Source organism: Carlito syrichta, unplaced genomic scaffold (assembly GCF_000164805.1).
Source record: "Carlito syrichta isolate Samal-C Ts95f unplaced genomic scaffold, Tarsius_syrichta-2.0.1 Scaffold304722, whole genome shotgun sequence".
NCBI classification, from domain to species: domain Eukaryota; kingdom Metazoa; phylum Chordata; class Mammalia; order Primates; family Tarsiidae; genus Carlito; species Carlito syrichta.
In genome coordinates, this window is record NW_007248818.1 from 464,134 (window position 1) to 478,673 (window position 14,540).

The window sequence follows — 14,540 nt, forward strand, 5'->3', positions numbered from 1 at the left end:
AAAAAAAAAAAAAAAAAAGAATCATAAGCTGCCCAGGCTACCCGGCTGGAGAGAGAGATTCCTACAGGGAAAGTGAAGCAATTCAGTCAACAGTCAGCACCCGCCAGCCCAGGGCCTCTAGGGCAGAGATGGGTCGTCCCCACCGAGCCCCACTCAGATCCCTGATGCACAGAACCACAAGCCAAGAAATAGCCACTAGGTTTGGGAGTGTTTGTTACACAGCAAGACACAACATGGAGAAATGCAGAGAAGGAAGACAGAGAGCACTGTGGGAAGCAGAGTAGAGGGCTGGCTGGCCCCTGGGCTTCCAGGCCGCTCCTGCCGTGGACACAGACCTCGGGTGGTCGGGGTGTGGGTAGACCCCACCCACATCATAGATGCTATAACTTCCCAGGGAAGGTGTTTCCAGTGAAAACGCTGTTGCATTCAAGTCCAAGTTCACCAATTGTAAGAAAGAACATGCTCTCCCCTCTAACATTCGATGACCCAATCAGGTCTGAGATGATTTCTGTTTGAATAATCTTGAGTACCCTGATGGTTGTCACATGATCTTATTAAGTGTTCAGTATCCCAGCTCCCGGAGAACAAATATCAAAGTGTCACCCTGTGTTGACAAAGATCACATGCTAGAAGTCATCAGGGACATAGTCTGGAGGCATCTGGAGGATTTCATGCTGAGAAGTTTCTAGAAAGCTTCTGTCCAGACAGCACTGACTTGCCTCACTTGCACTTTCAATCAGAAAGTCAGCGCAGCTAACCAAGCCCCTGGGGACGGGTTTCTGCACAGGGTTTCTTAATAGACTATGATGTCTACTCATTAAAATTTCATTTCTCTGTGCCCTCATTTTGTTAGAAATAAGCCAAGTTCCATGAAACAAGTTCATATTTGAAATTAAGTTTTAAATTTCATCCAACATTTCCTGCCCACTGGGAGGACTAGTATCAAAACAAAGCAAAAAAAAAAAAAAAAAAAAAAGGCAACCTCCCCCTACCCAGAAACAGCAAGCATTAATGGGACGCAGAGAAACTGAAGCCCGGTGCACTGCTGGTGAGATGGGCAATGGTGCAGCCGCTGTGGAGAACAGGATGGCGTTTCCTCGGCAAGTTAAACACAATCACCGTCCGCTCTGGCAGTTCCACTCCTGCGTATCTGCCCCAAAGGGGGGAACACAGGGACTCGAAGAGATCTCTGCTGATGTTCACAGCAGTCTTATCACAATGCCAGAAGGCAGGCGTGGAAGCAACTTCGTGTCCGTCAGCAAATGAATGGATAAGCCGTATGAGCGCACACGTATGATGGATAGGGTTACGCCCTAGGAGGAGGGACACTGACACCTGCCACAATGGATGCGTCTTGAGGACACCATGCTGAGTGCAATAAGAAGACACGAAGGGACAACACATTCTGTGCGATGCAGCTTCCGTGAGGTCTCTAGAGTGGTCAGACTCACAGAGGCAGGAAACAGAACAGCAGGTGCCAGGGGTCGGGGAGTGGGGAGCTTCAGTTTGGGAAGATGGAAAGTGCCATGGATGGCTGGAGGCGGCAGCTGCACAATGTGAGTACCGTGACAGCTCGGCCTCCCGCGCCCCCTCCAGCCTGGGCCTCTCTGGGGGCCACCACCCCAGCAGGATGGGGTCGCACGTGGTAAAGCATTAACATGCCTGCAGCCACTCCCTCTCCATGCCAGGCCATCGTGCAGTTGCTGTGACAAGGACCCCGAAACACACACACACACACACACACACACACACACACACACACACACTTCCAAGTACCACAGAGGGTACAACAGCCTCCCTAAGCAGAGTCCCAAGCCCAAGGCCAGGCCAACTACATTCTGGGCTCCATCCCTGAGCAGGGCCCAGTCACAGAGCCCCCCACCTGTCCACAGACCACCACTCAACCCACAAAGTCACTCTGTAGTGGCCTGCCTTCCTGCCCATGCCACTACCATCTGCCCCTTCTCGCGGCATCGGTGGGCACCTGCTCCCCTGGGCACAGCCTGCACAGGTGAGGTCAGATCTTACTCTTTTCCTTTTGGTTTTAGAGACAGGGTCTCTCTCTCTGTCTAGAGTATAGCGGCAGATCAACCGGGCTCAAGTCATCCTCCCGCCTCAGCTGCCTGAGTTGCTGGAACTACTGGAGCATGCCACCACGCCCAGCTGATCCTTATAATATTTGGTAGCGATGGGGGGGGGGTCTCCCTATATTGCCCGGGCTGATCTTGAACTTCCTGACCTCAAGCAATCCTCCCACCTCAACCTACCAAAGTGCTGGGATTACCTGTGTAAGTCATCGCGCCTGGCCCTAGATCTCACTTTTCCCAGCATCGCCCAAATGGCCAGTAAGGTTCTTGCTCTCGGCCACCCACTGAAAGGGTGTCCTGGGTGACATAGCCCACAACAGAGAGCAAGGGGCCAGGTTTGGGCCAGGCGGGGGTGCCCTCCGTGCCCCCTGCAGTGGGACGGGGCGGCGGCTTGAGCCTCAGGGCTGCTCCAGGAGGGCGGAGGTATCCTGGGACACCGGCTGCAAGGCACCAGGCCCTCCTTGGCCCCAGATCCCCAGGCAGGGTCACGACCAGTACAAAAAAGCTGCAAATCGCGGGCTGCCGACGGGCCCGGGGGACTGAGAGTCCTGCCCAGGGATGCCAGGCGGAGGTGGAGGGACAAGGTTGGTGCTTCACGAACAGCCAATTCTTCCCAGCTTCCCACAGCGGAGACATGAGATCCCCACGGCACAGATGGGGAAACTGAGGCTCAGAGCAACCCAGAGACTTGGCCGGGGCCTGAGACATTTGCAGAGAAGTTGAACGTGATCGCTGAACCCTGGCACAAGTGGGAAGACCCTCCAGAGCCTAAGTTCAGGAACTGGAGGGGGCAAGTGAGGCTCACTGTCCTGCCAGTGCCCCAAGGCCACACAGCATGTCCCAGAGGGCAGGGGACACCGTGCCAGCCCCGGGGCTGCTTTCTGCCCAGAAGGAAACAGAGTGGGGTAAAACCACCCCCAGGAGGAGGTAAGTGAAGGCTGCAGAAGCCAGCAAGAGCTGAATTATCCCTGTTGGGCCTGCTGTCTGGACACGCCCTGTTGCTGGTTCTGCCCAATAGGGGATGAGAAAGGCCGTGGACCCCTCCTCAGACCCGGGGGCAGCCTCTGGGCTGCACCAGGTCAGCACCACAGAGCACTGGCCCCGTGAACACCAGGGCAGGCTGACAGACTGCTCTTGGCCTCAGTTTCCTGGCCTATAAATTGGGGACACCAATTTCGGGCAAGGTGAGGGCGAGCGTCAGTGCAGGTGAGCCTCTAGAGCCGGGCGCAGGCCCTGCAGGGCAGCTCCCAGAAGGCCCCACGGCGGCCTGAGTCCCCAGGTGCCTACAAAGGAAGGGGGATTCCACCGGGCAGGACCTGGCACACACGTCTGAGCGGGCAGGGAAATAAACCACAGACCTGTCAGGCAGCCTGAGGCCCAGAGGGGACTCTGGGAGACACACAGACATACATGCAGGACCTGCTCTCCAGGGCAAACGATCACACACACGAGTGCCACTCAGCAAAGGGGACAGGACCTTTGTATGGACGCGCCCTGCCTGGAAGCCTGCCCCGCCCCATGGCACCTTTCTGGTCCGGGCCAGCTCTAGTAAGAGTCCCTCACCCAGGCCCCCCTCCCAGGACCCTCCCCTCAGCAAGGGCTCCTCCCCTCCCCACCTGGCCCCTCCCTCCTTCCACTCAATCACCACCTTGTTAGTGTTCTGGGAATCCACCCAGCCCTTCCCCCCACAGCTGCCGCTTGGTCAGCCTCACCCGCCTCATCTTGACACAACAACCAGAAGCTTCTCCTGGCGCCTTCTTCGGCCTCTTCCTCCAGGCCTGTCTCAGCCTGGGGCCAAAATTAACGTCTGAAACACTCCCCTGCCCAAGCACCTTCAATGGCTCCCTGCTACTCTGGGAATACAGTGCACACTCTGGTCCTGTGGATCCGGCTCTTTGAAGCCCCACCCTGCTCTCTCCTAGTCCAACCTCGCTTCTCACCACCCCCACCTCCCGGGGCTCCTGCATACGCCCTCGGGTCACCCATCCACACCCGACACAGGTCTGGTCACTCTTTCCTCTTCCCCGCCCCTCCTGACCCTCTGAGCTGGGCTGACTTCTGCACCCTGCAGAAGCCTCTCTTGGGCTCATTCCTCCAGAGAGCTGCCCCAACATCCCCAGGCTGAGGTCTACAACCTTCCCTGGCTCCCTTGCGCCCTCTGGGGACCACAAAGGCCTCATTGGGTCTCACACAGGCTCTGAGGCCACCCGGCACGTGCTCCCGACTCTGATCCCTGTGCCCAGTACCCAGCCAAGAGAAGCCACAAGCGCATTCCCTCCTGCTCCAGCTTCCTGCAGGGGCCAGGGCTCCAGCTGGCTCTGTCTGGGCCACCAGCGAGTAGCAAAGTCCAAAGGGAGCCCAAGGGGCTCCTCAGAGATGGACGGAGGCAGGTGTTCCCATAGGAGAGTCTCCTAGGCTGGGGCCTTCACTCTTTACTCCCTGAAAACATCATTTAAAAATGCTCCTGGAGGCTGGGCGCCGCGGCTCAGCCTGTCATCCCAGCACTTTGGGAGACCGAGGCGAGAGGATTGCCTGAGCCCGCGGGTTTGAGACCTGCACGGGCAACTTGGCAAGACCTCGTCTCCACAATAAATCAAAAATTAGCCGAGCGTGGTAGTGTGTACCTATAGTTCCAGCTACTTGGAAGGCTGAGGCGGAAGGATCGCCGGAGCCCAGCAGGTCAAAGCTGAGGTGGCTGGGAATGTGCCACTGCCCTCCAGTCTGGGTGACGGAGTGGGACACCGACTCCAAAAAAAAAAAAATGCTCCTGGCCAGGCGCAGTGGCTGACACCTGTCATCCCAGAACTTTGGGAGGCTAAGGTGGGAGGCTTGTTTGAGCCCAGGGGCTCAAGACCAACCTGGGCAACATAGTGAAACCTTGTTGCTACAAAATAATAAATACATAGATATACACACACCCATATATAAATAATAAAATAATCAAAAAATAACATTAAAAAAGGCTCCCTGTGGCCCCAAGAGGCTGGAGGTAGGGCAGACACGGGCCCGAGCTGGATCCAGCTGGAGAGGAAGATGGGAAAGCAAGGAACAGCGGGTCTTCACCTCCCAGAAACTCCTACTCACCCTCAAGGGCTAGCTCAAAGATCCCCTGTCCCTCCAAAGTCTTTCCCACCAGGAGTCTGGGAAATTTACCCCTCCTGGGCTCATGCCATCTCTGCTGCTCCCAGCTGATCCTGTCCCAGGTCAGGAGGTACCTCAGCACCACTCTCCACCACCACCCGCTGTCCCTGTTGGCAGGGCCCAGTCTCCAGCCTGTGTATCCTGCCCCAGCCCAAGGCCCGAGCTGTCCCTAGACCAGCACACATCTCGTTGCAAGCACATTCTGGCCCAGCCTCTGGTGGTCGACAGTACAGTCCCCGGATCGACGGAGAGAAAGAATTGGCCACGCCGCCAAGCCCCCCACCTGTCCAGTTCCAAACAGGCAGCTGTCCATGTGGGAGCCAGAGAGGCACAAGTGCCCACAGGCACCAAACCCAGCCAGCCCTGCCCCTTCCCTCCAGGGCACCCTCTGACCCTACCCCACAGCCTCAGGGCTCCAACACACAGCCACACCCCACATCTCAGGGTGCCCTCTCCCTGTAGAGCTGGCTGTATTGGAGGCTGAGGGAGTGGTTCTGGGGGCCAGATGTCAGGCTGGGGCCTGCCCTCAGCGGAGGAAAAGAATTGATTGCTGTAGCCCCAAGACCTTCCAGGGCCTTCAGCCTGAATGGGATGGGGCCCAGATGCACCATGAGTTACCCTGTCTGGGCCAAGGAGTGGCCCCGAAAAGATACCTTCGCATCCCAGAATCTGTGGACAAGGGTCTTTACAGATGGAATGAAGCTAAGGTTCTCCACATGGGATCATCCTGGACTTAATCCTGTGACTGTGTCCTTCAAGAGACAGAAGAGGAGACACTGGCACAGCAGAGGATGAAAGAGGCAGAGACTGGAGCAACGTGGCCACAAGCCAAGGAACACTGGGGACCACCAGAAGCTGGAGGAGCGAGAATGACCCTCCCCTGGCCCCCCTTTAGAGCCTGGGAGGAAGCAGGGCCTGCTGGCCCCCTGACTTGGGGCTTTGGGTCTCCAGACCCCAGCAGAATCCACTTCTGTGGCTCTGAGTTGCTGGGTGCGTGCTGATGCCGCGGCTCCCTGGACCACGGGAGGACCTGCAGAGACAGCGGGACAGGCCAGCCCAGCCAGTCCTTCCTACCAGGCCCTGAGAGGCACCAGCTGGCAGGACCCGCTGGCCCCACATGGCACAGTCCAGGTGGCCAGGTGGGTGTGAGTATGGCTTGGAGGTGGTGAGAAGACTGGGTCTCCCCAGGAGGGCCCATCCTCTCAGGCCAGGGTCCCACCATGGGGCGAGAACATTCAGCACCGAGGTCAGTCCTGCCAGGCCAGCCAGTGTGCAAGGTGGAGCTAATTTAAGACACTGCTTAGGGGAAGTGCCAGGTGCCCCCCAGAGAGATCACCGGGGTTCTAGCCACCCAGGAAACACACCCCAGCCTCCGGCCCAAGGAGACACACAGCCCTAACACAGAACTGTCTACAAGCAGAAAACTGCACCAAGATGGGGGATTTTATACCCAGACCTCAGAGGAAAAGTATCCAGTGGGCCCCGTTCCATCATGTCCTGGACAGCACAAGCCGTTCTCCACGGAAATGAGTCCTCCCGCCCCACCAGGCTGGGAGGGTCAGTGCACTGGTGCCACCCGGCTGGCTGCCTGCCTGCGCCCAGAGCTCCACAGAAAAGAGTACACGGGCCTCCCTTCCAGAAACCTCCAGACCTAGGGCACCACACGAGACACAGGGGGCCCCGTGGAAAGCAACCCCAGCCTGCAGCACCTGGCCTGCCGTGTGACGGTGGAGAGGGACGCCGGGCCACGGGTCACCCCGGGGGCTCAAGTCTGAACCTCTGCCTTACCCAAGAAGAAACCTGAGGGCCCATCCAGCAGAAGAGGCCCTGACGCTTGCCCCAGCTCTCCCAAGAGCCACACCCTTCGCCCGGCCCACACAAGTATGCGGAGCAGCCATGCTCTCCACATGCACCGGCTCACAAACCCCGGAGAGCCAGGGCCCGTTGGCCTCTGGCTGCGGCCACTCTGCCAGCCCCAGGGGCCGAGACTTCAAGCCAGACCCGCCCACGAGCCACCGAAGGTCCCGCTCCCTAGCGGAGATGGATCCTGGCCTCCCTGTCCCCCTTTGCTAGACACCCTTGTGGTCCAGGCCTCACCTCAAAGGCCCCAATGGGACTGGCTCCCACCATAAACACACTGAGTTTCCTCCCAGTGCCCACACCGATGGCAGACGGGACACCCCGTGGGCTTGTGCTGGCCCCCAGCTGGCCTTTGCCAGTGGCCAGCAGGGTCCACGTCCCCACCCGCATTCACTCTGCCCTGAGAGATCGAGCCCTACCCAGGCCTCATCAGCGTGCCTGCTGAGAGAGCGGCAGGCCTGGTGTGATAGGGTCACTGCAGTTCCATGCCAGGTCGCCAGGTCGCCAGGAAGCCGCAAGGGCAGCCTCGAGCTGGGCAGCCAGCATGGAGGCAGAGAGGGTGACACACCATCCCATGGGGACTGCAGTGACCCGATATGTCTACACCCCACCTTGGCAACGTGGATGGGGGTCACTATGACCCCACCCCTGCGGCAGCCCTGGCAGCACCACAAATGCACAGGTCATTTGGGGGGTTTCCGTCCCATCCCCCAACATGCAATCTGCTCCTCATCACCTCACCCAGGATGGGTCTTGGGGCCCCTCCCACACTCGGCCCCCTCACTGGGGACATCAGAGCTGAGGGGGCGTGTCCATGAGGAATTCTCTGGCCACAGATGCGTTTCTCTCTGTCCACAGCAGAGCTCACAGTCACGCAAAATTCATTCTTTGTTTATTCATTAAATCTGAACATGAGTGACTCGGATGCTCTGTGGCCTCAGACACAGGGCCACAGGCTGTGACAACGCTGGGAGAACCCCTCCTGGCATCCCCAGGGGCAGGGCGGGGCCAGCTTCAGGAACAGACTTGAACCCAGCACCACAAGCAGGTTCCTGCCTACGGGGCCCACCTGCTCCATCTACAACGCTGGGCCTGAGGGTCTTGGCTCCCAACCTCCCTCCTCCTCCTGTTCCAAGCCATGGCCTGGGGCACATCCTCTGAACCCCAGCTCATGTCCCTGGGAGGACGTGGGACCCACACCAAGATTTCTACCAAGACAAAGCTGCCAGGCGGTGCCCAGCGGCCTCAGCGTGATGGCTTCGGCCCCAGGCAGATGAGGAAAGGAGGCCATGCCCCCTAACCAGGCTGGGCTGGTGGGAAACTCCAATGGGAGAACTTTCTGGAAAAGCATACTCCACCAGCAGAGGGACAGTGGACAGAGTGTGGAGACACCTCCAGGGGCTCCAGAGACACCAGCTCGTGGGCACACGGGGGGCGGCCAGGTCGAAGCCAACAGTTTGAGGGACGCCGAGAGCTGCCACCCAACGTGGCCCAGTGTCCCCCCATGCCGCGTACTTACAGTACCCACACCTGGTCCCGCCTTCAAAGATGAATCCGTTGGGCACGGCCCCGTAGCGTCGGAGATCTGACAGTTTCCACTGTCCCATGACGGCTGGAGGGATGTCCCTGGCCAAGACGAGGATGTCATTGCAGAGGTGCAGGGTGGCCGGGCCGCTCTCCAGCTTGGTGCCTGGAGCCACTGTCACATGGAACCTGTGCACTGAAGGCGGTGGGGCGAGAGGGCATCACCGGGAGAAGGCGGTGCAGTGGGGCGGAGGCAGCCGGGGTGCGGGGGTGGGGAGGAGGTGGGGGTGTGGTCCAGTGTCATCTGGGGAGCAGAGGGCCACCCTGCCCTGGTGCCCGCTCCAGCAGCTGCTCACAGGATGAGCAAATGGCCACAGGGGTGGGGTGCCCAGGGAAGGGGCACACTTGCCTCTCCCCCATCCTTTCAGGAACTGCCTTTGTTCAGGGGGGAAGAAAGCACCGAGGGCCTGACTTTGCCCCTCCCCACTAAAGAGCCAGACTGAGCCTCCGTGAGTTGAGTGGAAGGAGAGTGCTTTCCGATGCTTTCTAGTGCTTTCGTGGCTGGGCTCCTGCTCAAGCATCTCCTTTCAGGAACCCTCCTCCCGCCTGGGCAGCCATGTGGTCCCGTGTCACAGATGGGGAAACTGAGGCTCAGGGAGTCCCCCCCCTCACCTCCAGTCAGCTTGTAGAGAGTCTGGGGTCTGCATCACAGCCCCAGCCTGGCCACAGGGACACCAGACCACCATGGCCTCCCCTCCACCCAGTTAGCCATCCTTGGGGTCCTGGCCACTACCTCAGCTAGCCCTTGGCCCCTGAAGCCCCCAAGAGGATGGCCGTGAGCACCGTCCCCCTCCCCCTTCTCCCTCCTCAGACCGGCCCCACCTCTGCAGGTGGGCGTACCCCGGGAAGCCAGGTCCCCAAAAAACGGAACCTGCTTGTGGGAGCCCACCCACGGGCCCCACTTGCTCCATCTACAACGCTGAGCCTGAGGGCCTTGGCTCCCACACCCTCCTCCTCCTCCTGTTCTAAGCCATGATCTGGGGCACATCCTCTGAGCCCCAGCTCATGTCCCTGGGAGGACATGGGACCCACACCAAGATTTCCACCAGGATAAAGCTGCCAGGCGTTGCCCAGCAGCCTCGGTGTGATGGCTGCTGCCCCAGGCCAATGAGGAAAGGAGGTCATGCCATCTAACCAGGCTGAGCTGGTGGGAACCCCCAATGGGAGAACTTTCTGGAAAAGCATGCTCTACCCTTTTAATATCTCCCCTACACCCTCCTGCCGAGCTGTCCAAACCTCCTCCAATTTCCTCTCCTTGTGAAGGGGGAAGGACTGGTGCTCCCCACCAAGACGGGGGATCGAGATGCTCATCTCAAAGACAAAACTGTTTTAATGCAACATGTAAAAAAAATAAAGAGCAATGCAGCCGGGTTCGGTGGCTCAGCCTGTCATCCCGCGCTTTGGACGGCTGAGGTGAGCGGATTGCCTGAGCCTGTGAGTTCGAGACCCGCCTGGGCAACTTGGCGAGACCTCATCTCTACAATAAATCAAAAATTAGCCAGGCGTGGTAGCACGCGCCTGAAGTTCCAGCTACACGGAAAGCTGAGGTGGAGGGATCGCTGGAGCCCAGCGGGTAGAGGCTGCGGTGGCCGGGAGTGGCCACTGCACTCCAGTCTGGGCGACAGAGTGAGACTCCAACTCAAAAAAAAAAAAGAGTAATGCAGAGTCCATGAGGAACAAGATATGAGTTTCCAAAGATAGGGGCCAGGGTTTCCGGGGTTCTGCTGGGCCAGAGGACATGTGAGTGCAGGGCTGGTGCCTGAGCAGGTCTAAAGTGATATCCTGTTCATCCTGGTCTTTTTGGCATCAGTTTTAATTTTTAGGAATGGCCACATTTTATCCGATCTGCTACTTTGCGCTCAGGGCCCCAGCCCCCCTGCCAGCTTATGGAGGCACAGGGCGGGTAGTTTGCTCCTCTGGGGCAGCCAGAGTGCACCTGCCCATCCACCCTGCAGAGCTGTGACAGGGCCTTGAGAGCAAAGGCCCAGGAGGGCTCCCCTCCTCCACCATTGCCAGCCCTCCCTCCCTCCCCTCCCTCCCTATCCCCCCTCTCCTTCCCAGGCCTCCTCTCCCATGTTGGGGGACTGCCCAGCCTGTTCCTGCCACTCTGCCACCTGCTGCCAGGTGGCTCTGTGGCTCTCTCTCCTACCCAGGCTCTGGCCTGGGCTGTCTAGTGTGGGTCCCAATGGGCACGGCTTTGGGAAGTTGCACCCCTAAGAAGGCCACCTGGCTTGTGTTAAAGGTTCCAGTTCTAACTAATGGGTCAGGGTAGGACTCCAAAGACCCCACGCCCACAAGTATCCATGTCCCCCAGCCTAGCCGGGCTCTCTGTGACCTGGCATCGAGCTCAGGAAGGCTTGAGGTGCCTACAAGTGTCCTATCACTTCTGCGCCACCCCCGGAGTCTCTTCTGCCTCTGTGGCCACGTTGGTGGAGCCCCAGGACACCAAGGAGGGAGGCAGCCCTGACCTTGGACCTCTGCCCCGGTTACTCACCCTCACCGAGCGCATAGCGGATCCGAGCGTCCCACGCGCACATGGCCTCGCGGCTGTCAAAGCCCAGCATGATGGCCTGGGACAGGCAGACAATGGCCAGCGTGTGGGGCCAGGCCCTCGTAGGGAAGGCCGGGCTCCAGGCCACAGATGTCCTCCAGGGTCAGGCTGCTGCGCTCCCGCAGGCCCCTGGCACGCTCCGATTTGTCCTTGTAGGCCAGCATCAGCAGGCAGTCTGCGTGGTGAGAGCGACCGTCAGGGGTGCCAGCCAGCACTGCCCCCCCACCTCAGTCTCCAGCCCCAGGCGATCGTGACCAATGAAGAGAGACCAAGGATGGACCCAAACAAGCCAGTCCACTGTCCCAAGCCTGTTTCCTTGGGTACCAAATGGGGTGATCCCCCACCCTACAAGATCTACAGGCCATGAGGGCCTGGAACATTCATGGCTATACCTGGCCCCAACTCTGGCCCCCCAAAGCTGGATCTGGGACCCCCACCTACAAATCTGTCCTGCCCCAGGCCCTGGAGCCCACCCAGCCACATAGCTGGAACTGTGGTTGGTGACTCGGGGGACCCAGCAGGGAGCCTGGCTAGCTGACACTACAGCCTCCCACCTCAGCCTTGCCGCCCATGCTGGCCCAAGCCTGTGCCCACTCCCTGTCACAAGGAGACAGAGCTCACCTCCTGGTTCTCTTAGTTTCTAGGATACGGCCTCAGCTCTAGCCTCAGGGAGATGGGGGAGGGAATCACTGGGCCTTGGGTCTCACCGCCTTCCACCCAGCCACTGTCCACCCCGGCAAGACTGATCTCTTCTCCTGCTGCAGGGGACATGCCTGCCTTGCTTCCCAGATCCTCCAGGGCAGCTTGGGTCTCTGTCCCCAAGTTCCCGTTTTCCAACGTCACGGTCACTACACCATGGCAAAGCTGATACAGTCCTCTTAGTCTGGGTGCCGTACAAACTGCACTTCATGGCCCCTTGTGCGGCCTTGGGCAAATCACCCGCTGCGGACACATACCTGCTAGTGCCAGGGGCCTGCTGCCTGAGGAAATAAGAGGGTGATCCAGGGGGCAGGGTGGTCCTGGCCCTCTGGCTTCACAGGCGGGTCACCTCCCACCAAGCCCTGCAGCCGGGCCCAGGATGCCTGGTTCTGAAGTGGGTGTAAGTTTGAGGCCAACCACAAACACCTTAACATGTTTATGTGTGAGACAAGCCCAGATCCTGCGTGATGCTCCAGGTGCAGAGTCATTTCTGCACAGACAGGAGGGAGGACGAAGGAGAACCGCCCCCAAGGGAGGGGCAGAATGACACCTCCACCATAAGCCTCTGAAACGCAGGCGCCTACTCTTCAAGCAGGCCCGGCAAACCCAGGTGTGAGTCCAGATCCCAGATGAACTTGACTCAGAAACTGATTTTGCTAGCAGACTCCAGAGCAGTGCCACGGCATTTGCTTCCCCTCCTGCCTGATTTTGCTAGCAGACCACAGAGTCATGGCCACGGAGGCCAGAGGCCAGCAAACTTCCCCGTGAAGGGCCAGAGGGCACACAGTTTCCGCTTCTGGGGCCATAAGGTCTCAGTCATGGCTACTAAGCACTGCCACTGTTGCAGCTTGAAAGCAGTCACAGGCAGCATAGACCAGCGGGCACCGCGGCGTGCCAATAAAACTTAATGTACAGAAGCAGAGCACCTGTGGAGGAGGGGCACGGGGCTTTTGCTTCCTATTTGAGGATCTGTCCGTTGTGTCTGAAATGCTTAGAGCTAGAAAAAAAGCTGAGGCATTCCCAACGCGAGAAAGCAAAAAATCCAAGACCCGCAGAAATCCTTCTGTTCATCCAACAGCCCACCCTGAAAGAGGCTGAGGCAGAAATGGTCCCCCTGGAAACGCCTCGGCTGACAGCAAGCAGCTCAGCCTGGAGAGAAATACTTTGAACAAGGCAACGCAAACAATGTGCCATGAAGGAAATGTCACCAGACGGTCACCAGAGCACACAAGAAATGAAAACAGGAGACACACATGGGCACAGAAAGGGCTTCCACATGGGACAGAGGGACCCCTGAGGGGGAGGACAGCCAGCAGCCACTCTGAACTCGATATGACCGTGTCCTCGGCCCTCTGTGGCCAACGTGTGTCACAGAGTGGTTGCAGGGGGGTCCCAGGCCACCTCTGCCTCTGGAATCCCTGCAAAGCTTGGCCACATCCATGTGGAGAGTGGTAGAAACTTCCACCGCGGATAATCACGCCCCACACAGACCTTGCCGCCACCTCACTGAGGGTCCTACCCAAAGGAGTGATGCCAGGGAGAACCACGACTCTGCCCACCCGGCTGTGTGGCCTCAGTCGCCTCACCTGTGACATGGGGACAATAGGAACCCCACCTGCGTCAGTGCCATGAGGACTGTATGCAGGAGGGTGTGTGGAGTCCCTGCATGCGGTAAGCGCTCAATACAAGTTTGCATATTCCCGCTGGTCGCTTTCAGTTCCGCATCTGCCTTACAGGACGTAACGCCGGGCACCTTCCCTTGGATCTAGCCGCCTGTCCATGACATGTGGCTGGCCCGCAGCTCCCTACAAGGGGCACACGCTTGCCAACCGCCCGCCACCTTCCACCTCTTGGGCTTCAGCTTCCTCAATCTCTTGGTGGGCTGGTCACCCTCGAACCCCAGCAGGACGCCTCCTCCCCTGTGGTCCCAGCCACATCAGGGCAGGCAGCTTCTGCCTCTGCCTCTACCCCTGAAGCCAATCCTGCGGCCCTTGGTTCGCCCGGGCACCATCGTCCCTCCCCTCACTGTCGCCCCTTGGGCCAGGTGCCACCCTCACCCACTGACCTACAAAGGCCCACACACAGCAGCGTTCCCTCCAGACCCTCCCAGTGCCCACCCCTACTGAGATGCTCCCCAGACTCCTCTGGGGCTCAGACTTCCTTCAGCGCCCACCTAGAGACCCCAGAGAGCCCCTGACCATCCTCATCAAGTCCAGCTCCCCCTACCTGCAGTCTCCGGCCTCCCTGGGGCAGTGTCTACACCACTGCCCATCTCCCGATCTACTTGCTCTGAGCTCTTGGGGGCAGCCCCGCCTCTACTAGTGCCCAGGGAAAGCCCCATGGCCAGATGTTCTGTCCACCGCAGGCCAGCACCTCCTTTGTTCAAGGAGTTACGTTGCCAATAATTTGGTTAGGAGAGGCGTCAGCCCCCTTTGCTGTAAAGGGCCTGACAGTAGACATTTGGCTTTCTGGGGTCCGAGGTCTCTGTCACAACTGCGTAGCTCAAAAGCAGCCTAGAAGACACATGCATCAACAGTTATGTGCCGATATGCTCTATTTACAAAACAGGTGGCAGCGGATTTGGCCCAGAGTCCGCTGACTCCCAGCCTGGAGTCGGT

General features: G+C 59.0%; 1 protein-coding gene across 1 annotated transcript in view; it reads right to left on the reverse strand.

Moving 5' to 3' along the window:
* The window catches only part of DOK7 (docking protein 7), a 27,188-nt gene extending 15,792 nt beyond the window's left edge, over positions 1-11,396 (reverse strand). The window contains 3 exon segments of the mRNA XM_021713760.1: positions 8,608-8,808; positions 11,167-11,272; positions 11,274-11,396. Coding sequence (XP_021569435.1) covers positions 8,608-8,808; positions 11,167-11,272; positions 11,274-11,387 — 421 coding nt within the window. The 5' untranslated portion in view covers positions 11,388-11,396.
* Between the last annotated feature and the right edge of the window lie 3,144 nt (positions 11,397-14,540).